Source organism: Schistocerca nitens, chromosome 2, assembly GCF_023898315.1.
Source record: "Schistocerca nitens isolate TAMUIC-IGC-003100 chromosome 2, iqSchNite1.1, whole genome shotgun sequence".
Taxonomy (NCBI): Eukaryota; Metazoa; Arthropoda; class Insecta; order Orthoptera; family Acrididae; genus Schistocerca; species Schistocerca nitens.
The window spans coordinates 140,549,100-140,576,021 of NC_064615.1; the positions used below are offsets into that span (position 1 = coordinate 140,549,100).

At 39.8% G+C, this 26,922-nt stretch overlaps 1 protein-coding gene across 2 annotated transcripts in view; it reads left to right on the forward strand.

Moving 5' to 3' along the window:
* LOC126235841 (DNA polymerase alpha catalytic subunit) overlaps positions 1 to 18,023 on the forward strand; it is a 330,143-nt gene extending 312,120 nt beyond the window's left edge. For both annotated transcript variants that reach the window (XM_049944704.1, XM_049944705.1), the window contains 2 exons: positions 16,899 to 16,974; positions 17,272 to 18,023. In XM_049944704.1, the coding sequence (XP_049800661.1) occupies positions 16,899 to 16,974; positions 17,272 to 17,453 (258 nt within the window). In that variant the 3' untranslated portion in view covers positions 17,454 to 18,023. The remainder of the gene's footprint in view (positions 1 to 16,898; positions 16,975 to 17,271) is intronic.
* Positions 18,024 to 26,922: the final 8,899 nt, after the last annotated feature.

Genomic DNA, 26,922 nt, shown 5'->3' on the forward strand with positions numbered 1-26,922 from the left:
CGTCTCCATGAAGCTGGGCTACGGTCCCGCACACCGTTAGGCCGTCTTCCGCTCACGCCCCAACATCGTGCAGCCCGCCTCCAGTGGTGTCGCGACAGGCGTGAATGGAGGGACGAATGGAGACGTGTCGTCTTCAGCGATGAGAGTCGCTTCTGCCTTGGTGCCAATGATGGTCGTATGCGTGTTTGGCGCCGTGCAGGTGAGTGCCACAATCAGGACTGCATACGACCGAGGCACACAGGGCCAACACCCGGCATCATGGTGTGGGGAGCGATCTCCTACACTGGCCGTACACCACTGGTGATCGTCGAGGGGACACTGAATAGTGCACGGTACATCCAAACCATCATCGAACCCATCGTTCTACCATTCCTAGACCGGCAAGAGAACTTGCTGTTCCAACAGGACAATGCACGTCCGCATGTATCCCGTGCCACCCAACGTGCTCTAGAAGGTGTAAGTCAACTACCCTGGCCAGCAAGATCTCCGGATCTGTCCCCCATTGAGCATGTTTGGGACTGGATGAAGCGTCGTCTCACGCGGTCTGCACGTCCAGCACGAACGCTGGTCCAACTGAGGCGCCAGGTGGAAATGGCATGGCAAGCCGTTCCACAGGACTACATCCAGAATCTCTACGATCGTCTCCATGGGAGAATAGCAGCCTGCATTGCTGCGAAAGGTGGATATACACTGTACTAGTGCCGACATTGTGCATGCTCTGTTGCCTGTGTCTATGTGCCTGTGGTTCTGTCAGTGTGATCATGTGATGTATCTGACCCCAGGAATGTGTCAATAAAGTTTCCCCTTCCTGGGACAATGAATTCACGGTGTTCTTATTTCAATTTCCAGGAGTGTATGTTCACAGTTTCAAGTGTACAGCATACTTCATTTGTTTTTTACAGATAGAAAGGTTAGATGTGTTGCAGTGTGCTCGGCGATTTTAGATTATTATAAAAAATGGAGCAAAGAATTGGCATCAAATTGTGTGTGAAAAATAGAATCTAGTGCTCTAAAACACTTCAAATGTCGACAGTGGCATACGGTGAGCCTCCTCTAATATATACAAGTGGTACAAGCTCTTCCAAGATGGCCTAGAAGATCCCGATGACGAACCTTGCCCTGGACGGCCCACCACATTAACAACAGATGATAATGTCGAAGCTGTGAATCAAATTGTTTTTGAATATCGTTGAATTACCATAAGAAAAGTTGCTGAGGATGTTGGCATATTGGTCGGCGTGAGTCGTGCAATTTTTCCGGATTTTTTGGGCATGAGATGTGTCAGTGAAGTTTGTTCCAAAACTTCTCAATTTGGATCAGAAGAACCGTCGCATGAGCATCACTCAGGAGCTCTTGAATGACGTCACTGATGATCCTGATTTGCTCAAAAGGTCATAACTGGTGATGAAACATGGGTTTATGGTTATGATGTCGAAACCAAAGCCCAATCGTCCCAGTGGAAGCATCCCGGAGAACCAAGACCGAAAAAAGCACGCCAAGTTCGATCAGATGTCGAAGTTTTGCTCACTGATTTTTCAGTTACCATGGTGTACTGCATCATGAATTTTTGCCACAAGGTCGTATGACGTTATGCGCCATTTGTGAGAAGCAGTACGCAAAAAAGTATGGAATTGTGGAAAAACAGTTCATGGCTTTTGCATCAGGGCAGTGCACCTGCTCATTCATTGTTGCTTGTGAGAGATTTTTTGGCCAAAAACAATATGACAATCATGCCTCAGGCACATATTCATCAGATTTGTCCCTCTATGACTTTTTCCTGTCCCAATAACTGAAGAGACCTATGAAAGGACCGAGATTTTCAACAATTGAAGAAATACGAACTTAGTCGCTGGGAGTACTCAAAGGCTGTACCAAAAAGTGCTTATGAGAACCACTTCGAGGATTGGAAGAAGTGTTGGCACAAGTGTATTGTATCGGAGGGGCATTAATTTGAAGGGGTCAACATCAATATTGATGAATAAGTAAGTATTTATTTATAAAAATATAGTCACCTTACTTTTTGAACACACCTTGTATATCAGTAGTTCACCAACTTTCCAATGTGTGTGGTATATGGCCGGCCGGTGTGGCTGAGCGGTTCTAGGCGCTAAAGTCTGGAACCGCGCGACCGCTACTGTTGCAGGTTCGAATCCTGCCTCAGGGATGGATGTGTGTGATGTCCTTAGGTTAGTTAGGTTTAAGTAGTTCTAAGTTCTAGGGGACTGATGACCTCAGATGTTAAGTCCCATAGTGCTCAGAGCCATTTGAACCATTTTTTTTTTTTTTTGTGTGGTATATGGAACACATACACTATCACCACTATGAGCAACGCTATAACGTTATAGACTTCAAGTAGGAGAAAAAATTCCTAATTTGTGGAATGATATTTTAATTTCCCTTTTTAAGTCTGGAAATGTACATACCTGAGAAGATATTGAAGTTTTCTCTCTTATAGCTCCATCAGAGGGATTTGTTGCAGAATGCAGACAGCTCCTTAGTTGCTTTCATCCCACCACTGACAACCTGGCTCTGCCAGAGGCTGGCACGTAGTGGGCTTTGCTACATCCACACAAGGCAATGTTTGCAGTATGACCCTATTCTCAATATATTCAGCACAGTGGTTAGCAAACTGGACTCATATTTGTAAGGATGACAGTTCAAACCTGCGTCAAGCCATCCTGATTTAGGTTTTCCTTGATTTCCCTAAATCTTCCGACTTTCTTCCCCATCCTTCCCTTATCCGATGGGACTGATAACCTCACTGTTTGGTTCCCTCCCTTGAATCAACCAACCAATGTTAACACATTTATTAATGGCCTCTTCACACACCGTACTTGGCTGTGATCTAGCGTAACTGGGTTGCTTTTAAATGATACGGAAAATACAGGAATGTGATAGGAATATGAGTCTTGCATCATTTGAAAGGAAAAAGTACACACACTGTAGGAATATGAGTTTATTTGAAGACTACCCATTCAGATAGATGATGCAGTTAGACACATGTAAATTGTGAAAAAAGTTTACGTGCTATCTCTTGTGTGGTACAAATTCATTCATAAAATGTTTAAAAATAGCTACATGTAACTAAGAATATTTTGTATGCTCAAATATATTTAATTTTAGTATGGCAATCCTGGAAGAACCGTGGAACACTTAATCCAATCGAAAATATAGCACAAAATTGATTGCGGCTCAACAATTTACTCACAAATTCTGACTGCAAAACAGATAACAACTCACTGAATAGTAGCACCACTGAGTATCAACAGTTGCACGAAAGAGAATGAAAACTTTGTAAGCTAACATATTTAGAGTTTATTTTTAGGCCGTCTTTACATTTCACATTGACATAATGTTATCAGCATACCAATTCGTTTCACTTTTGATGCATTGAATCATACAGCCAGTATATAGCTGAGTAAAAATAATCAGATTCCTTAATGAATACTGCAAGGTTACACTCACTTCCCATAGAACATTTGCAGTTGTGCTTGTCTAGTTTTAAGCAATCTTGCTCACTATCTTAGAGATATGCACACAAGTAGATGCTACAGATTGTGATTGATGTTTCTGTGCCACTCTCTGAACAGCGAAAGAATGCTTAGATCAGAACTCGTAAGTCACAAATGGATGTGAATATTTGAACATTGCTCACAGTACAAAAAAGGAGAATGAACATCTCGTTTTACAGACAACTGGAACATGGAAAAACTGATTCATCACTCGTACTTTCATCTAACAGTACAAGTCTTCTCTGTATCTTTTCTTTCATTTCAGGTAAATTATACAAAATCTTCACCTTTGTCAGCTTGCTATGCGCCATTTCTACCTTTGTAAATAACCACGAACGATCTACAAATGATTCTGTCCTTGAACTTCTCCCTTTCACCACAAGGTTGAGAAAACCGATTAAATGCAGCCCTCTGGTAATAGAATAAGGAGGAGCTTCGTCAGCACATCAAATGATCTTCAGGTGGCTTGTGGACTATCGCCTGTATGGGTTATGGGTGCTGCCTGGAACAGGACAAGCACGCCCGCATAGCATACTGATACCAAGCAAAAAATGTCAGTGATAGATAATAGAAAGTCCAAAGTAAGGAGACACATTCAGGTCTCATTATTTGTGGATGATATTTCAGGTTTTTTGTTCATTCAGCCTCCTAGCAACTGCCTGTCAATCGCAACTAACAAGAAGCAGAATTATTGTCAGCAAATCTCGGCTTTAAAGTCTTCCATTGAAGAAGTTTTTCATCCTCTAGAATTTAAAATTAGGGGCATCATTCTAAATATAAGTTTTGATGAGGTTTCTGGGCCCCATTTTTTATTTTATGCTTCCTCGTTGCTACACATCAGTGATTTAAAATACAGGCCTTCAAAGTGCTTGATATTTATAACGTGCTAGTCACAAAACAAAGATAAGTAGACAGAACTCAACTGTTTTGTATATTCTTTGTACGATACCAATTCTATGGTTGCACAGAATGCACATAGTGCTTGAGTGCCATACTGATACAGTCCACAATGTAGGAATTTGGCAGTTCACAGTCACTTTTAGACTTGCTCCAGTGTCTTTCTTGAGGTTGGAAAGCTGTCATTTTCAATTTGATGGCAACTCCTGATTTGAAAAGCATATAAAATTTTATCTGTTCGCAGGCAGCAGTTCCAACATTTTTCGGACGACGAGAGACAGTGTGGTATTGAGTTGCAAGGCACACACGTCTCTCAAATCAGTTAACTTGAACGTTGTGTGTAGACGATCATCTTCTTTGGGTAATCAGCTACGTCGATCCCTGAAAAGCTTCTTCTCCAAAGACTATAGCTGGTTAGAGGAATTTATTAAACTACTTCTCTATCCTTGAAATAATTTGGATACTGGTATAATACTTTTCTGTTCAATCACTTTATATTTTTAACTTTCACAGTCAATAACTCCAGCAAGCTAACTTATTCCGTAAACATTAGACTCATTTACACATATCCAAATAGCATACATGTGTCTTGCTTCGTTCATCGCCAAGACATGAAGTAATTTAAAAGTTTTTGGTCTCAAGCGAGTCCAATACATGAATGTACATAGAAATCTATGTTCAATTGTTCAAGTCTTTTGACAATCAAGACAGACACAAAAGAGCACAGAATACTACATAAACTTTTCTTGTTCTACCCGTAAATGGGAACTCTGGACTGTACAGCAGGTACATGTCTGCCGCAATTCGGCTGTCGGGTCCATCTTTTTCTCGTAACTGTTTCTTGACCTGCACATACAAATAGGTGATGCGCAGTAGGGCGTATTCGTTTCTACCATTCACCTCTAAAATATCGGATGTTCGAAACGGTGGAAGGCCGAGTGGTTTTAGAATTTACTCCGAAATTCTCAAAGCACTACATATTCCCCCCGCCCCCCAATTGAACACGCGATATTTTATACAATCATTATGTTAATTTACGTCACATACTGTTCTAACAGTATACATACCAATATGATCTTTGTACTCATTCAGAATAAACTTAGCTAATCTTTAATTTATTGTACTCTCACTTTATTTTGACATCAAACACGAATACTCACTGGTGACCTGGTAAGTTTTCCTAATATTTAGGATTCCTTAGGACTCTGTCTCAATTTACAGTCCCAAATTCCAGGTGTTCACAACATTTAAGTACTTTATTCTAATTCTTTATACTACTTCTTTCTTACGCAATGGTCTTATTGTTTATAGACCTTTTGCAGTCTGGAGGAACTCTGGGCAAAATAAAAGTGTTCGTATTGACACTCATAAAACATAATAATGCTAGTGAAGTGTAGGATTTAAACTTTCCAGAATAATTTCTACAAAATTTTGTGACTCATGACACGATACTGCCCTTTCCCCCTCTAGAAACAGTTTTGGTAGATACACCCCGTTTCTAATTCCTATTTTCCTATGGTACAGGTCAATCCCCTTCTTGGTGCCCCTGTCCTCACAGTATAGGCCAGCCTTTCTTAGGTCTGCCTATCTGCCCTTTTCATCCAATGCATGCTAAGTGCGCCCTCCTTCCCTGCCCATCCTTCTTGAGTAGGCCTCATGGTTCATTGCCATAGTATACGCCTTTGTGTACACTATAATTAAATATTACCTGGTAAAATTAAAATATATTTCACACTTCATGCTTGATTTTCATACTTCTCTTTTATACCCTAGAGTCCTCCATTACTCATCCACTTCTGCATTTCCAGTGTCTACTTCATGCCTACATACATTATTTAATATAAAATATGCTTACTTAGATTATATGAGTCCCACTATTCTACAAGTCATTAGAATATTTGTTAGACTGACCTCTCTGGCGTATGCTCTTTTTCCTCATTCATGCTTTGTACTTAGGTATACTCGATGTAAAATTATCATAGTTTTTATATCCTTATTTACCTACGCAATATAGAATCGTCATTGTTCTTATACATATATTTCCTATGTATACATGTTAATAAATAGCTACATGATAGGTTTTTCAAGTAATTAGGCGATGTATTTCCAATATATACATATTAATAAATATGTACATCATAGATTCTCCAGGTAATTAGGCGATGTAGAACTGTCACAATAATCAACCATAAGTGCATATTTCTGTATGTGCACATTCTTTCCCCCTACAACACTTGACAGTTCGCAAATCCTTTTAATCTGTGCTTTCATTGTTTGCGTCTTCATGCTATGGTGTGTGATGTGGAAGTGTGTTTGTGTAACCTGATTCTTTGGCCTACTTATATGAAATAAGTTGAAGGTTATTAGAAACCACGGAAAATAAGGAGGACTCGAGCAATAGAAGTATATGCATATGGAAACAGGAAAATATAGACCGGTACTCAGATGAGAAGTAAGAAAGGAAAAAGTAGAAATGGTTGCTAAGATTGAAGAAGAGAAAGAAGATAGCTCCAAAGACAGGACACCCCCCTTTCCCAGGATCCCTACTTCTCCGGTACTTGAGTGGGAAGCAGGAGGAGGTGTGATGTTAAACGTCTAATACAGAACGGACATTCTCACCTTCACCTTTGAAGTCCCCGAAGAAAAATCTTAGCAACCCTAATGGAATGGCAAATGGTGAAGAATCAGTCACTCTTGTCTGCGAGGGTTGTCTGAAAGGTGTGTGTTTAGTGTTAGTAATGCTTGTACTTACACTACCTACCCCTTCCAAAACTAACACAAACCCTCCCATCTACACATCGCATTTCATAAAAGGTGTAAAATATTCTATACTAAACAAAAAATTATACACTATGATAAAATAGTTGTTGAGTCATTAAGCTTATACTATATTATTATACACACATAAAAGATTATGTTCAGTTGTTGTTGTATAGATATCATTCTGTTCAAATAGTACCATCATATTGTTTTCCACTAATACTATTCGTTGCTTTTCATATTTAGAGATCACTGTTTATCCATGATTCTCTTAAGTCTGTTATCTTTTAGTCATATTTAGTTTCCTAGTACTAACATTATAGGAAAAATTTAAGAATTCATTAATAGATAACAGAATAGCTTAAGATTTGAAGGGAATTCAGTGCAGGCAAAATAGTATAGAAGAAACACCGAAAACAACTCGGGATCCGACGGTTGTCACTTTGCCCATTAACACAGAATGTTAATGCCCCTGGGAGACAGACGTGACTCCGCCCGGATCCCATGGATCTGACATTAACCTCATTCAATTACTTATAGACCAATAATTCTCGTTAAATTTTGTGTGAAAGCCTCCCCACAACTACCACTTTACTAGGTAATACAACATCAGGTAAAGTTGTTCTATTTTCTAGTCTGTCATGGACAAGTTGGAATTCTTCGCACAAGTCGTCTGTAACATTGCTATTATCATTAAGTTTGAAAAAAGCAACCGTCGAAATGTTTCCGGAGATTGTCCTCGTGGCAACTTTTCGAGCATTTATTTCCTCTACTTGTTCCTCCAGATTACTTATAGTTATTAAGTTTGAAGTGACTAGTTTCTCTTTAAAGTGACGGTCCACATTATCTACTCGCATGTTAATGCCTGCGATTTGCAGGACTGTAGGAATAATTTGTCTTGCTTTTAAACATTTTCCTTTAAAGTGTGTAACCTTTGTTTTACAGCATCAAATGCAACAATACATACACTTTGAAGTGATCCTAGTTTTTTCGCTCAGTTCAGACTCTACACTATTACATTTATCTTCAGTATCAAGTTCTAGTTTCTTTACCAATTCCTGGAATTGGTTACTGTGTGTATGAGCTAGTTAATTCACCTTTCAAATCTACCAAAAAAATGTCCACTTTAGTGGTTAAAATATCAAATTCAGTCTTCCAATTTCCCATACCTCCACGCAACTGGCTAAATTCCTTATTTTGTTCATCTACTTTTGCACTTAACGATCCTAAAGTCTTATTCTATATGTCCAATTTATCATTTACTTGAATATTTACTGTGTCTACTTCTGTACTTAAATTAGCACTCTGTGCATCTAGCTTTTCACTTAAAGTTACACTTTGTGCTAAAGTTACTCTTTGTGCTTCTAGTTTTTCACTTAAATTAACACTCAGTTCATCTCTCAAGGAAGCATTCTGAGCATTTAAAGTTTTACTTAGAGTAGTAATTTGACCATTTGACTCTGTTTTTACAGAGTCTAACTTTAGACTTAGTTCTTTGATTATTAGACTTAGTTCTTTGATTAAATTGCTACTTCAGCCCAGTCTGGCGTTTCCTTATTCACTGTCATAGCCATGGCTGGTTCTGCTAGTTGCTGTTCTTGATGCATAACGTTATTGATTTTAGACCTAGTAATCACCTAAAAGAAAATTCACCACTGAGTACAGTAACTACACTAACAGTTTATCATTCAACAGTTCTTTCAACTTTACCAAACAATTATTGTTTCTCGCTCACCCACCGTGGAGTTCTAGCTGCGTTAGTGAGCGGATGTGTAATCCGCGCTGGTGGACAGCAGCGTCGAATGTAGGTTTCAGTGACGTCGGGGGCGAGTGGACGCGGAGTAAGCACCAGTGAGCAACAGCTGGTTACTGTGTCAGTGTGATGTCGTGTGTGAAAACTGCTTACTCTCCACGCCCAATCTTCTTAGTTGAAAAGTTGAGGTCTTCTATCTGGTCCCTCCCCCTGCTATTACTTTCTCATGTCTTTTACTGCATTGCACTCGCAACTTTCTTCCATTGGTTTATTGGACTCAATACAATTACTGGAAACAGTTCTCGTATCTTGTTAGGCCTGGTTGCTATGGCAACACGTAATATCTTCTTCCCATTTCTGTCTTGAAATTCCCGCTTTCTTCGGATCCTGATGTGGGTCGCCACATTCTTACGTTTTTCGCGGCTGAAAATAATATCTTCTTATTTCTGTGATCTATTGATCACATATATGAACTTTAGTGTCAATGTACTCGTTGATTAACGATGTACTAGAACTGCTGTGCAGAACAAAATTCTCTTCTTAGACATATAAATATCTTCATCTTCTCACTTGTATCTCAACCTTTAGAAATAATTAAGCACATTAAGACATAAGAGTTGGTTTAAAAACCATATGAAAATATGAACATGCATCTTGACTTCTCAGAGTCCAATACGTGAAGTAAATTAAAAGTCTCTAGTCTCAAGCGAGTCCAATACGTGAATGTACATAGAAATCCATATTCAATTGTTCATTAGTCTTTTTACAATCAACACAGACACTAAAGAGCACAGAATACTACATAAACTTTTCTTTTTCTTCTCTACCGTACAAACTCTGTAGACCATACAGCAGCTACATGTCTACCGTCATTCGGCCACTGGGTCCATCTTTTTCTCATAACTGTTTTTTGACGTGCACATACAAATAGGCAAGGGAAACCGACCAAGCAATGGAAAAGGATTATGAGATGGTTTACGACTGGGCACCTTAAACGTAAGGACTCTAACTGGGAAGTTAGAAGAAATTGTAGAAATGATGGAAAGGAGGAAATTGGACATCTTGGGACTTGCTGAGACTAGGTGGAGAGGAGTTGGTGAAAAACCACTAAGTAAAGGATGTAAACTGTACTGGATAGGGAATGAGAGGGGAAGAAATGGAGTGGCAATAGTGGTCAGAGAGGGTCTGCAGGAGGAGGTGGAAGGTATCAATGATCGAATGATAAAAGCCAGAGTACGAGTGAAAGGAAAAAGCATTGAAATCATCCAAGAATATGCCCCACAGGTGGGGTGTACAAAAAAGGAGAAGGAGGAATTTGAAGATGACATGCAAAAGCAGCTAACTGGAGGTAATCAGATTATAATAGGGGACCTCAATGCACATGTTGGCACAGACAGGAAAGGATTCGAGGAGATAATGGGACCAGAGGGCTGGGGGAACCGAAATAGAGAAGGAAAATTGTTGCTGGAATTCTGCAAGAGGAATGGGCTGGCGATCGCAAATTCATGGTACAAGAAGAGAAGTAGCCACAAAATAACTTGGTACAGTGCAGACTGGTCCCAAACTTCAGTAGTAGACTATGTACTAGTGGATAGGCAGATGATGAGCAGCCTCACAGATGTTAAGGTCATTCCATCTGAGGCCTTAGACAGTGACCATCGGCTGTTGGTAGCCACCCTGAGAGAGAAAAAAGATAGGAGGGCAACAGATATACAGGAGAAAAGGTTGAAGACATGGATGCTGAAAGAGGATGAACAGAGGACCCAGTACCAGACACTGATCAGGAAGAAGCTGCCAAAGGAAGATCAGAGAACAGTGGAAGAAGAATGGGGAGATTTTAAGAGGGCTCTAGTTGAGGCAGCTGAGACTGTGTGCGGAAGAACTGGCACAAAGAGGAGAAGTAAGGAAACCCCATGGTGGAACAACATATGTAAAGAGGCAGTACTTAGAAAGAACAAAGCCTTCAGAGAATGGTTCCAGACCCGAACAGAGGAAGCTAGGGTAAAATATAAGGAAAGCAAGAAAGCGGCACAGACCATAGTAAGGGCGGAGAAGAAGAAGTGGATGGAAAAATGGACAAGAATGTTAGAAGAGGACAGTGAAGGGAACAAAAAAGTACTTTACACCATGGTAAGAAATAAGAGGAACGACATAAGCGAGTGCCTGAGGATCATGGATAATAATGGAAGAGTTGTGGAGGAAATGCATGAGCTCAAAAAGATTTGGAAGGAGTACTTTGAAGATCTGTTGAATGCCGCCAAGCGGGTAACTAACAGCGATGGAGAGCCTAAGGCAGCAGACGATTATAATAGTGGGGAAATTGATGATCTAACTTGGAATGAAGTGGAAGAAGCCATAAAGAGGATGAAAGGGGGCAAGGCACCAGGTTGGGACGAAGTAACAGTGGATATGATACGAGCAGCAGGAGAAGTAGGAACCCAGTGGCTATACAGAGTGCTCAGGGTGGTGTGGAAGGAGAACAGAATTCCTGAGGATTGGAAGAAAGGAATTATAGTCCCGATCTTCAAGAAAGGGAATAAAAGGAGATGTGAGAACTACAGAGGAATCACCCTGCTATGCCACTGTGGAAAAATCTATGAAAATATCCTGGAGAAGAGAATAAGAAGCAGTATTGAAAGTAGACTGCAAGAGGAGCAGTACGGTTTCAGACCGGGAAGATCAACAACGGACCTCATATTTGCGGTAAGGCAACTGCAGGAAAGGCACTATGAGTACGGGAAGGACTTAATCATGGCCTTTTTAGATATTGAGAAGGCATATGACAGTATCTGTAGGGACAAGCTCTGGGATGTGCTGAACGCAAAAGGGATAGATGAAGAGAGAACACGAAAAGTCAGAAAAATGTATGAGGGAAGTGAGAGTTGTGTGAAAGTGGGGAGGGAACGTACTGCATGGTTCAAGCTGGAAAATGGGCTGCGACAGGGAAGTGCACTTTCGCCTTTATTGTTTATTATTGTTATGGATGAAATCCTACAGCAAGTATCAGATGCAATTGGAGATCATAAAATGAAAGCAGTGCTTTTTGCCGATGACCTGATGTTATGGGGAAATTGCGAGAAGGAGGTGCAAGAGCAGTTAGATGCATGGGAGGCAATGGCAGCACAATATGGAATGCATTTCTCTGCAAAGAAAAGTGAAATAATTGTCACAACAAGGAAGAAGAATAGGCCAAATGTGGATATAACTTGTGGAGGGGAAAAACTACAGGTGGTAGAGAACTTAAAGTTCCTGGGAAGCATGATTGAAAGTAAGGGGGGAAACGCAATGGAAATAAATGAAAGGTGCAGAAAAGCAGGGCAGTTCTACAAATGCATTAGGGGGCTTATTTGGAGCAAGGAGGTGCCACAGAAATCCAAGGGAATTATATACCGAACCTACTTTGTCCCCATATTGGCATACGGAAGTGAGACATGGGTAATGCACAAAAGCGACAAAAGTAGAATACAGGCTAGTGAAATGAAGTTCCAGAGGAGCAGGTTGAGTGTAACAAGACGAGACAGATTGCGAAATGTGTATGTGAGGGAAAGACTAAAGGAGGAACCAGTACAGGACAGGATAGAAAAATCAATACTGCAGTGGTATGGACACATGAAGAGAATGGATGAGGGAAGAATTCCAAAGAGGATGTTTGATCTGCAACTGGAGGGGAAGAGGCCCATAGGAAGACCAAGAGATAGATGGGTGAAGGGAGTGAAGGAATGTGTGACGAGAAGAGGAGAGAACTGGACGAAGGTGGAAGAGGGGAATGGTGGAAAGACAGAACACGATGGAGAGGCTTGTGTTCCCGACAGACCCAGCCAGTGGCTGGAAACTGTCCAAGATGATGATGATGACATACAAATAGGCGATGCGCAGTAGGGCATATTCATTTTTCCCCACTCACCTCTAAAATATCGAGTGTTCGAAACGGTGGAAGGCCAAGTGGTTCTAGAATTTACTCCGATATTCTTGAAGCACTACACAGTGTACCATATGTTTCGTGCCAATTCATGGAACAACGTTTTTAATAACCATTTGTGCACAATAAAACCATCAAGATTGCAACAAAGACACAGATTTGGCAGATATCAATGTTGGAGAAAACCACTAGCTCTGATTCTTACGATGCACAGAGTTATGTTTGCTTTAACAGTTTTTCTAAATGATAGCACTCCTAAAGTAGTTTAAAAGTGTCCTGATTTTGTAGTAGAAGGGAGTAGTATTTTGCTGATTACTATGTCAACGAGTAAGCTGACATACGAGCAAGGAACTGACATATGATCAAGGAAGTTTACTGAAGAGCTGCCATGGTAAATGGTCCTGTCTCTCTTTGAGATATTGCCTCGAAGTTCAGCCTGCAGGTCTTGTTCAATTAGGAGGGAAAATGGCTGGAAATGAAGGACAGTAAGATGTGGTTGGTGAAATAAACTTCTTTTTCTGTGCATTTGGAGGGAACAAAGTAATACAAGTCTCCATTAAGGGCATGGCCATCTTACCTTTGGCTGTCTATTCTGTTGAGACGAATCGCATACCTGTCGTGATTATTACATGTGTGTTTCAGTATGCCACATGTTAGTATAATGTGTCTCATATTCTGAAGAAGAGGATTCTGTATGTTTTAAGTAGGAGATCTATCCTCTATTTTAGCTGGCAATGAGAAGACTGTGGTGTGTGTGTGTGTGTGTGTGTGTGTGTGTGTGTGTGTGTGTGTGTGTGTGTGATTTTGTTAATTGTTTGGGCTGCATTCAAAATTTTATAATATTGTATTTTACTTTAGGCATCGTGTCCTGTTCAGATTTAATAGTAGTTAAACTTTAAACAAGAAGTACATAAGTTAAAGCTTTTCCCATCAACCGCCACTAATTCCATGGTATTTATGTTAGTACATTACAGTCATAGCACTCTTCTTTTTTGTAAGGATTAATAGAACACTATAGAAATATATTCACCAATATTACTGACAATGAACTTTTAAACATGATTTACATGTGTTTCTTAGTACTATTTGCTGATGGACAGTGGGAGACGACATGTTCCAAGGTGAAAGCTATTCTTATGAACACTAGAACAACGTGAAAAAACTGAGGTCTTAATTCCAAGAATATGTAATGGATACACACCACTTTAATAAGACCAACATAATAAAGGTAGCTACAGTGTGATGGAGCAAAATAGAATGAAGGTGGCTGCTGAGGAGCTTGGCAAGGTGCAGAGACTAGCCTGCTTAGCCATAAAAGGCGGAATTAGCAGCACATCCACTACTGGGATGGAGACCATGCAGGACATGTGCTCATTACACTCGTGGGTTATAATGGAAGCAGAACTAGAGCCTATAGGCTGATAACTGGAAATACTGGATATCTTAGGGTATCCTGAATCCACACCAATATGGGATGTGTTATATATAGGAATGGTCAGGGAAATGCCAGCTGACCATACAGCAACTTGCAGTTGCTCCAACAAACCTTCCGTGTAACAGTTGGAAGTAGAGAGCAGTGGAAGAACAAACCACAACACCATTAGGAGGCATAATCTGGTTTACTAATGGGTTGAAATCACGAGGGCCTTGGGACGGGTGTATGGGGTGCAGCGTAGACTAGAGAGAACAGTGTCTGTAGGAAAGTTGGCCACATTATTCCAGGCAGAAATAAATGCTATCAGGGTGTACATGGAGGAGAATTTGCATATCATTCAGGCAGTCAAACAGCTGTGAAATCTCCATCAGGCACTGCAGTGAGATCAAAGATCATTGCAGAATGCTACAAAGCCCTTTTGAGGCTATGGGAAAACAACAGGGTACACCTGCTATGGGTTGCTGGTCACTCAGGAATCAGTGGCAGTGCGGAAGCTGATAGGCTAGAAAGGACAGCTGTGATGACTCCATTTATTGGATGGGAACCAGTCCTAACCACAACTAAAGTGACGATTAAATAGAAAATACGAAACTGGATCAGAAGACAGCATGCTGAATATTGGACTATGACCCAAAAACAAAAATATGGCAAGCTAATTATTGCAGAGCCATGATTTAATAGTAGTTCTGTAATCCTGGGCTTGAACAGGAGACAGACTAAACTCATGGTAGGACTAATGACAGGCTGTTGGAACTTACGGAAACACCTACATGATAGATGTAAAGAAGCCTCTATGTGCAGGCCATGTGGTGAGGATGATGAAACACAACCACACCTAATCATCCAGTGCAAAGTGTTGTGTGATCAAGAGAGAGAATATTTGTTTGATAAACTTCTGAAGAAATTATGCCTAATAAAGAACTAGCAAATGGTCTACTACTGTATAAGGGTACTGGTTGGCTTTACTGGAACCATAGGTAGCAAAATGGTGCAGCAATAGTGGGATAGGATCTTTTTTGTTTTTATCTTCCTGATCAAATCAAATAATAAGAAGTATGTAAGTTTATGCTTTTCCCATCAGCCACCACTAACTCCACAATACTACTGTCAGTACATTACAGTCAGAGCACAATTCTTTTGTATAAGGACTAATAGAATAGTACAGAAATATATTCACCTATATTGGTGACAATGAACTGTCAATGTGATGTACATGTATTTCTCAAAACTATTTGCTGATAGAGAATCGGAGACAGGGTGCCTCTTGACATTTTTTATGTATTTCCAGGCCAAATTATTCTCTTCTCCAAGAGGAATTCACTGTCTCCCACAATATTTAACACATTTCTAAAATATGTGCCCTGATGTAAGATTTAAAGAGTTACATAGGTTGGTAAGAAAAGGAATTCACTGTCTCCCACAATATTTAACACTTTTCTAAAATATGTGCCCTGATGTAAGATTTAAAGAGTTACATAGGTTGGTAAGAAGAGAATAATTTGGGCTGGAAATACAAAAAAAAAAAAAAAAAAAAAAAAAAAAAAAAAAAAAAAATATGCCAAGAGGCACCCTGTCTCCCATTCGCTATCAGCAAATAGTTTTGAGAAATACAAGTACATCACATTGACAGTTCACTGTCACTAATATTGATGAATATATTTCTGTACTATTCTATTAGTCCTTACACAAAAGAATTGTGCTCTGACTGTAATGTACTGACAGTATTATTGTGGAGTTAGTGGTGGCTGATGGGAAAAGCATAAACTTATATACTTCTTATTATTTGATTTTATTTTCATTTTGATCAGGAAGATAAAAACAAAAGCTGACTTTGGTCGGTATTCCTGTCCCCTTGTTATTGACAAATAAATGCCTATGCTGTTCATACATTGTTACATTTCAAGTTATATGGGTAGTGGCACATTCTCTCACACATTGTTGACTGTGACACTTTGCCCTGGAGATAGATGGTGAGAGATGGCACAGTGGTTAAGACACTGGACTTTAATTTGAAGGATGGTGCTTCAAATACTTACCTAGCTATTTAGATTTAGGTGTATGTGGTTTCAGTAAATCACTTAACAGTAAGTTCTAGAATAGTTACTTTGAAAATAATGATGCTGATGTGCTTCATTATCCTCCAATCTGAGTTTGTGGTCAGTCTCTTAATGAGATCATCATCATCATCATCATCATCATCTTTCCCTGGAGATAGTGGTTTTTTCCTGTTTGGCACAGTGAGAGCCTTGTACAGTGTCTGTAGAGGCACAGTCAGTCAAGCTTTAGAGATGAAGTGCTCCACTCTGTGGTCTGGAGCATTGTGATCTTGCTCCTAAACCTGTATCATATTGTAATAGTCACAAGCTTATTGCAGTGTCAGTTCCTATCAGTTATATGTTGTGTCTACCACCATATGTTTAGCTAACAAGAGCACCCTCCAGTTTCTCTTCAGCATGTGTGCTACAATGGATTCCATCCCCCCAATGACATCCAAAAGGCATTTTCACTAATCTCACTGAATCACGTCTGTTATACACTTATATTGCTGTTTAATGAAATATTTGTCTACATCATCTTTCTGTAAACAGATGGCAAGAGATTTCATTTTCCTTTTTCTTTCAGTATACCGACAGTGAGCTGTACAACCAGCTGACGTATTTTCGGCACATATTTGATTTGACAAAAGCTCCCGAGCACAGTAAGTAAACATTATATGAATCCATTTACTTCCAATTAATATTAAAATTTCTAATTAATATACATCTCTCATTCTGGTGATTTGAATGCTGGGGTGCCGACTTATTTTGCACATTCTGTTTTCTGTAAGTCCAAGAAAGCTAAAATATTTTATAGTGTTGATTTCTGGACACCTTCTACACTCAATTTAAAAATAAGGTTAAAGCAATTTGTTACTCTCAGTATTTTAGTGACAGCAAACAGTCATTAATAAGTAGTTTGTTTTTAACAGCAAAAAAATAAATGTTATTGTCCACAGAACCAGGTGCTGTACGAGTACAAAATGATGTTGATATGGCATACGTAAAATTACAGAAGCAGGTGGACTTGATACTAAGCTCTAGCGCCTACTGCTCCATAGATCTTCACAGATTATTTGCAGATATGGGTTTTGGGATATCCGAAACTCCAGGAATACAGGAACTTCCCAGCTCAAGCTGATTTCCCATCGAAAGTTTTGTACTGTTGCTTTTGTATGTAAAGATTGTCTTTTATTAGAAAAAAACTTTGTACAAAATTTACTTGCATGTATTTTCAGGAATTCTTTTAATTTATATTTGTAAATATTTTTAGCTGTATAGTTATTTTGCAGTGTTCATATAACTGTCTTTCTCAGTTCTTTATTGTACATACAGAATGAACTATTTACATTTGGCGCATACTTTTATATTTCAGACAATTAAATAAATGTAAAAATTTGGTCCTATATTTCCAAGTGCCTACTTTAAGAATTTATTTTTTGTGAACCAAAATAATACTTTATCTGAATGTTCATTACCTGCTCAAGTAACAGTATTACGTCACGTAACAGAATCCTTTTATGACAGATAATGCACATTTTTATGACTTTAGACAAACTTAAGAGACACACTTTGGGAAATGTTACCAGTACATAGAATACCAGCACACCTTGTTAATCCAACAAAAATAATATGACTTATACTAATCCTATGCTTATGCTTCACAACGTATGTTAAAGAACAACATCTTGTATAAGTCAGTCAACTTTTTAAGGGAACTCGTGTTATAAGCGGACAGCAGGAAAAGAAGTATACATATGAATCTATGTAAATACAAAGAACAAATGCGAAAATTAAAACAATGACATATTCAGCAGTGTTCTATGTCTCCATCGAGTGCTCTTACCTTTTTCCATTACTAGCCATGGTGTATGTTTATTTGCAGTGTAAAATCACTTGTGTTGCATGAACTGTGGAACAGAATTTTTAACACACATTTCATATCTAGTTTATCCGTTTAAAGGTTCAGTTTTGAAATGCTTTTTCATTGGCTGGCTTTGGTATGTCACAAATGTTCCCGTATTATTTCATGTTTTTGAGACCAGTGATTTTCTATATCAGGCACCTCAGATTTGGTCTGTGAAGGGGTCTCCCACCACCAACCATTCTCAGTCTATGTCCCAGGAATCAATTCTCCTCCTCCTCCTTACTGCTTTCACATCCTGCTCACAGTACAGTGCATGAATTTCTGTTTGTTTCTTCTCTAAACCTTCAATACTCGAAGACTGATTCACAGTTAGTGCGTTGTTTCCTTCTTACTCAGTGTTCGTGTCTCGAACAGCCTCACAGTTGTCTTGTAAATGCAGTGTTTCGATGTTTTTGTTAGCAGTTTAATACTGAATTGTTTATTAATTGCAAACAAGAATCACTCTCTACAGTCGTGCTAGGACTCATTATTTCCTATTCCCTGTTGTTACTCCAATTAACAGTGCTTCCTAGGTGTTTTAAAGATCCATTGTTCTTAAGGTACAAGTTGCTTATCTCCAGTGTTTCCCTGCTTATTATTTGTCTTGTTACTATCCTACACTTAGCTCAGGTTTCAAATCCACTTCTTGCTTCTCTTATTAGTTAGTCTTCCTCTGTTACACTTCAGTTAAAATAACTCAGTGACTGGCACGTTGCAGTGGGGGGAGGCATTATTGGGTGGCATGCAGCTAGCCAAGTTTGCGCATGCTCCTAAAGAACAGGCAATACTGTGAGTCACATAGCACTTGAGAAAGAGCTATAATTGGCTGGCATCTACAACTCAGCTCTTTGAAATGTCAGTCAATGTTATTTCAGTGGATGTATATAAAAACAATTTTATCTGCAGAGTCTAACAAGTACACATCTCTGCCAACTGATAATGTCTATTTTAGTACCTTCTTCAATGTCAGGTGCTTTGAGACCTGTCATGAGTGCAAAAAAAGCGGAATCTCTGTCTTCGGTCCTTACTTTACATTTAGCAGCCTCAAATCACATTCTAGTCAGTCTGGTTGATTTAATAAGATTTCTTGATTATTCCATTATCTTTCATAGGCTGCATTAAAGTTTGTAAATAGATAATGGTTTTACAAGATGATTGATTGAGAACAAGATATACAGGAAAAAGAAATATCAGTGGGTAGAGCATCTCTTAGTTTCATTTCATGTACTGGCATAGTTGCAGAGCACACCACTAGAAATTTGTCTTCGTCTGCTATACTTAGATTAAAATAACTTAGTGACTGACTGACATGGTGTGAAGTGGAGCACTAGGAGGCAGGTGTGTCACAATGTGGTGAATAATGGAGAGACACGTGCCTTTTGTATCCTTGAATTCACTAAATGTGAATCAGTTGTGACAGTCCAGCAATGATTTCACACCAAATACCAGGTAAAAGCTCCGTCAGACAAAGGAATCAATGGGGGGCACAACACATTCCATAAGAGCAGCTGCTTACAAAGTGCAAAGAAAACCGCCAGCTGGGATCATCACCAGACAAGGTGGAGCATGGGAAGGAATTATTTGTTTGGAATGTAAAGAAACTGATGACTTCTGCAAGCAGAGAAGTGCAGATACTGCAGTCAACTGTCTCATGCATCCTTTGCAAATGCATGCTTGTAAGATCATACTGGCCGCATTTGTTAAATCTGCAGACTAATCAAGACAATAATCTTCATTATTACTTTTGCTATGACTTGCACTGTCTACAGGAGAAATGTCATACAGTGCATGTTTAGGGCTCAAAACATCCACACAACATTGTAGAACATGTTCATGATTCATCTAAAATTAATGTCTTGTCAGTGGAGACTTCATTTTCGAGAAGACTGTACCACACTTTCTTTCTGGCATCCGTGATTACCTCTTTGTCTTAACATTGGATTGAATGTGCTTCCCGTCATGACTCGGTTTATCAGGGCCCCCATGATCACCTGACTTAACTGCATGTGATTTCTTCTTATTGGGGTTATTTCAGAGACTTTGGTTTCCTGTCTCCACTGCCACGTAATCTGGGAGAGTTACAAGGAAGGATAATTAATGTGGCTGTGAGTATCAACCATGGCGTGTTGGTATGGGAAGAGTCGTACTATCACAATTACTTTGCCTACATCACAAATAATGCCCATATTAAGTGCATGTAATATGAGTTAAAAATTTAGAACAATGCTCCATCCACATGTGTGTGTCTGCGTCTATTTTCTGCATTTCTTGTAGTTTTCGTGCTGTTGTCTTCTGAAATATTTTGCACAGCTTTCTTTTGAACCACCGGCAGTACTTATGAATAACGCTGTGTACCTTATTAACAAATTCCTACTTTTTCTCAATCAGTCATTTGTCTGAGTGTGAATATTGGTCTGCCAATGACATGCTACTCCAAAAACAAGTCTGTTGTTCCAAGGTTTTCCCCCATACCAAAGAGTAACTTTTGTAAGACAATGGTTATGAAGATCTTGTATGTACTACATAGTTCACCTCCCTAAAAACCTCATATTTGGACCTTTTCTGTGTGTTATGTATACAGTGAAACTACTATTTTATGTGTTCGTGCAGTCCAGACTTAATGCACAACTGAGAAAATGCATCACTGAGAAAAATTTTAAAACCCTTCAAAATACGAGCAAAAAGACATGGAATTGGTATATATGATGAAAAATCGCAATCCTCTCCAATACATTGTATAAAATATGTATAAGTGAAGGAAATTAAATTACAATACTAAGTTTATATAATAATTTGCAGTAATGAATTTCATCAGTGTGTAACAGCAAGTAAAAACTCATCAAAAAATTGAAAACGGAATTTGGGTACAAGGTAATCGAGCAACTTTCTGACATGCTACAACCACAGATCATATGTCAAAACACACGTTTTTGAGAGATCTTTCCTCTGTGCTAAAAAAAGAGAGAGAGAGAGAGAGAGAGAGAGAGAGAGCAAAAACTGATGAACATGGTGAATTAAGGCAAAAATATCATACCAGTTAAGTGGTTAAACCATAGGCATAGATGCAGACATCTGCTTAGTGACAAAATTTGTCAGCATAGCTATTACTGTTTAATGCTTTTCTTACGAGCCACATTATAAATGCTTGCCACAATCAAAATGTTATTTTAGGCTCAATGAGAGAAACAGAGACAGGAAAGCTCAGTGAATTTGTGTACACTGTGTAAAATGTAAATTTGAAAGAAAGCTCAAGGCATTACTGTTTTGCTTCATGTCCTTTGTCACTGCTGTCAACTGTTACGGTCTACTGTGCGTGGTGAAAAGCGTATGTGTGAGTAGTCTATGTAATTGCTGCAATGGTGTTGAACACAAAAGTCTTTAAAATGTGCTATAGCACGTAGCACATTATCTGCATAAAAAGTAATTTTCAGCATTTCACAAAATGCTTTCACCCCTGCCTGCACTCCCATCGTTGAAGGGCCACTCCCTCTCTCCACACCTCTAGCAGGTGAGCTCATTTTGTGTGTGTTAGTGTGTTGTGATGGATGCACTGGATGTTGAGTGACTTAAACAAGTCACCAGCCAATAAAATCCGACTAGCTGGAAATAGTCAATGTTTTCTCGATTATGAGAGCATATTCAAGACTTAGTGTTTGGATTTAAAAGGTTAACAATCGATATTGTTGCTGAATAAGGTACATCAGAAATACAAGTAAAAAGATGAGACTGAATGTAAGTGGAACAAGAAAAGGTGGTGGTAGGTCCCTTTTGTCACCTATTGGCTGGGTCTGAAACACTTCACGTCAACTGTTTTGCTTTTCCACTGTTGCTGCAGTCTAGCAGTAGTTGTATCATAATTTCGTGGTGAAGCTAAACGTTGCAGGTTGTACTGGCAACACTGATTGTGGGTTATGTCAGCATTTCCTCTCTCATGTCTCCCCTCTCCACAATTGACTAAAATATTCCCTTAACTCTGCCACCTCCTGCAGACAAACCATCTCTTCGTGCCACTTATAACTTGTTCAGTCACATCAAATGTCAATAGGGAAAAAACGGGATGAAATCAAGCAAGACTTCGAGTAAGAACTTACTAGGAAGAAATGTAAAATCAGGGAAATTTTAGTATTCGTCTCATGGGTTTTTTGCAAGTGTTATGAATTATGGTGTAGAATTGCGAAAAACATAAAATCGGAGAATGTAAAATTGAAGTTCCGCTGTATTATGAATTCCAAGAATTAACAATGTGAATATAAAAGAGTGCACTTGAGTGATAACATACCACAGCAGCATATTTGCAGATGACCGACACAATGGGATATCAAAGTGAAAGCTGCAACAATGGCCTTCAGGTTATTCTACTGTCAGAAATTTTGATGCTTTACTCAAGGTATTGAGAGGCTTACATTACACAGCTTACATTCTCACGGCTATCGGTAGCTCTAATGGAATGTTGTCTACTCTCGGGCCCTTGTTTCGAATCGGGTCTTTCAGTGCTCCGTCAAACTCTTCACGCTGTATCATATCTCCCATTTCATCTTCATCTATATCCTCTTCCATTTCCATAATATTGCCCTCCAGTACATAGACCCTCTATGTACTCCTTCCACCTTTCTGCTTACCCTTCTTTGCTTAGAACTGGTTTTCCATCTGAGCTCTTGATATTTATACAAGTGGTTCTCTTTTCTCCAGAGGTCTCTTTAATTTTCCTGTAGGCAGTACCTATCTTACCCCTACTGATATATGCTCTACATCCTCACATTTGTCCTCTAGCCATCCCTGCTTAGACATTTTGCACTTCCTGTTGATCTCATTTTTGAGACATTTGTATTTCTTTTTGCCTGCTTCATTTGCTGCAGTTTTATATTCTCTCCTTTCATCAATTAAATTCAATGTCTCTTCTGTTGCAATACACATTAAGGATCTAATGAAACAGACCCACTTAATAAGTAGTACTTAACAGTGCCTTTAACCCAGACGATAGCAACAACACTTTGTGACATGGACTCCAAGAAAATCCTGACAGGCATCCATGATTGCTAAGCCACCATTCACATTAACAGATTCATAATAGCAGAGTCCAAGGTGCCATGCCAGATGTGCCCAATATACTCTTAAGAGCCTGACTTAACCCAACCCTCTCTCAAGTTTTCTAATAAAATGTATATTTTTTTACAAGGTAAAATATATCTAAAAACAAAGATGATGTGACTTACCAAACGAAATCGCTGGCACGTCGATAGACACACAAACAAACACAAATATACACACAAAATTCTAGCTTTCGCAACCAACTGTTGCTTTGTCAGAAAAGAGGGAAGGACGAAAGGATGTGGGTTTTAAAGGAGAGGGTAAGGAGTCATTCCAATCCCCAAAGAGTCTTTGCCTTTTAATATGTCTGCTTGTGTCTGTATATGTGTGGATGCATATGTGTGTGTGTGCGAGTGTATACCAGTCCTTTTTTCTCCCTAAGGTAAGTCTTTCCGCTCCCGGGATTGGAATGACTCCTTACCCTCTCCTTTAAAACCCACATCCTTTCGTCTTTCCCTCTCCTTCCCTCTTCCCTGACGAAGCAACCATTGGTTGCGAAAGCTAGAATTTTGTGTGTATACGAGGTGCATTCAAGTTCTAAGGCCTCCGATTTTTTTTCTAATTAACTACTCACCCGAAATCGATGAAACTGGCGTTACTTCTCGACGTAATCGCCCTGCAGACGTACACATTTTTCACAACGCTGACGCCATGATTCCATGGCAGCGGCGAAGGCTTCTTTAGGAGTCTGTTTTGACCACTGGAAAATCGTTGAGGCAATAGCAGCACGGCTGGTGAATGTGCGGCCACGGAGAGTGTCTTTCATTGTTGGAGAAAGCCAAAAGTCACTAGGAGCCAGGTCAGGTGAATAGGGAGCATGAGGAATCACTTCAAAGTTGTTATCACGAAGAAACTGTTGCGTAACGTTAGCTCGATGTGCGGGTGCGTTGTCTTGGTGAAACAGCACACGCACAGCCCTTCCTGGACGTTTTTGTTGCAGTGCAGGAAGGAATTTGTTCTTCAAAACATTTTCGTAGAATGCACCTGTTACCGTGGTGCCCTTTGGAACGCAATGGGTAAGTATTACGCCCTCGTTGTCCCAGAACATGGACACCATCATTTTTTCAGCACTGGCGGTTACCCGAAATTTTTTTGGTGGCGGTGAATCTGTGTGCTTCCATTGAGCTGACTGGCGCTTTGTTTCTGGATTGAAAAATGGCATCCACGTCTCATCCATTGTCACAGCCGACGAAAAGAAAGTCACATTCATGCTGTCGTTGCGCGTCAACATTGCTTGGCAACATGCCACACGGGCAGCCATGTGGTCATCCGTCAGCATTCGTGGCACCCACCTGGATGACACTTTTCGCATTTTCAGGTAGTCATGCAGGATTGTGTGGACAGAACCCACGGAACTGCCAACTCTGGAGGCGATCTGTTCAACAGTCATTCGGCGATCCCCCAAAACAATTCTCTCCACTTTCTCGATCATGTCGTCAGACCGGCTTGTGCGAGCCCGAGGTTGTTTCGGTTTGTTGTCACACGATGTTCTGCCTTCATTAAACTGTCGCACCCACGAACGCACTTTCGACACATCCATAACTCCATCACCACATGTCTCCTTCAACTGTCGATGAATTTCAATTAGTTTCACACCACGCAAATTCAGAAAACGAGTGATTGCACGCTGTTGTTTTAAGTACTTAAAACAGTTCTCATTCTCGCCGCTGGCGGTAAAATTCCATCTGCCGTATGGTGCTGCCATCTCTGGGACGTATTGACAATGAACGCGGTCTCATTTTAAAACAATGCACATGTTTCTATCTCTTTCCAGTCTGGAGAAAAAAAATCGGAGGCCTTAGAACTTGTATTTGTGTTTGTTTGTGTGTCTATCGACGTGCCAGCGATTTCGTTTGGTAAGTCACATCATCTTTGTTTTTAGATATATTTTTCCCACGTGGAATGTTTCCCTCTATTATATTTTTACAAGGTAATGTATAGATAAACAAACTTTACAGGGTTAACATCCCACATCCCTGCACAGGTATTTTTAATTAAAAGTTACTTAATGAAATTTTTTTATAGTTACAGTCATGTAGTTTATAAACAAATTTCGCGCCAATCAGTAGTAAAAGATGTCAATAAAAGGCCAACGTAAGGTTTGCTACCTTTGTTTAGGCAATACTGAATGGTTGTCAGGTAGAAACAGATACGCATATGTGAGTAAATTCCCCTCATCAAGTTTCCTTATATAATTATACATAAAATAGTGATAGTTTTATTGCAAACATGATGGTATAGGGTTGCCATAGGAAAAGAAGGCAAATCTTAGGTTTGTTGTGATTTTAAGTTTTGGCAATAAGAGTACAAATGGGTGGCATGACAGAGCAACAACGAATACAGAAAGCTACATAATAAAGAAAGATGCAGAATGATACATGCATGTGAGGCAGCCACTGAATAGGCAGCAATCCCTGGGCTTCAAATCTACATCTACATCCACACTCCGCAAGCCACCTGACGGTGTGTGGCAGAGGGTACCTTGAATATCTCTATTGGTTCTCCCTTCTATTCCAGTCTCATATTGTTCGTGGAAAGAAGGATTGTCGATATGCCTCTGAGTGGGCTCTAATCTCTCTGATTTTATCCTCGTGGTCTCTTCGCGAGATATACATAGGAGGGAGCAATATACTGCTTGACTCCTCGGTGAAGTTATGTTCTCGAAACTTCAACAAAAGCCCGTACCGAGCTACTGAGCGTATCTCCTGCAGAGTCTTCCACTGGAGTTAATCATCTCCATAATGCTTTCGCGATTGCTGAATGATCCTGTAACGAATCGCGCTGCTCTCCGTTGGATCTTCTCTATCTCTTCTATCAACCCTATCTGGTACGGATCCCACACTGCTGAGCAGTATTCGAGCAGTGGGTGAACAAGCGTACTGTAACCTACTTCCTTTGTTTATGGATTGCATTTCCTTAGGATTCTTCCAATGAATCTCAGTCTGGCATCTGCTTTACCGACGATCAACTTCATATGATCATTCCATTTTAAATCACTCCTAATGCGTACTCCCAGATAATTTATGGAATTAACTGCTTCCAGTTGCTGACCTGCTATATTGTAGCTAAATGATAAGGGATCTTTCTTTCTATGTATTCGCAGCACATTACACTTGTCTACATTGAGATTCAATTGCCATTCCCTGCACCATGCGTCAATCCGCTGCAGATCCTCCTGCATTTCAGTACAAATTTCCATTGTTAAAACCTCTCGATATACCACAGCATCATCCGCAAAAAGCCTCAGTGAACTTCCGATGTCATCCACAAGGTCATTTATGTATATTGTGAATAGCAACAGTCTTACGACACTCCCCTGCGGCACACCTGAAGTCACTCTTACTTTGGAAGACTTCTCTCCATTGAGAATGACATGCTGCATTCTGTTATCTAGGAGCTCTTCAATCCAATCACACAATTGGTCTGATAGTCCATATGCTCTTACTTTGTTCATTAAACGACTGTGGGGAACTGTATCGAACGCCTTGCGGAAGTCAGGAAACACAGCATCTACCTGGGAACCCGTGTCTATGGCCCTCTGAGTCTCATGGACGAATAGTGCGAGCTGGGTTTCACACGATCGTCTTTTCCGAAACCCATGCTGATTTCTACAGAG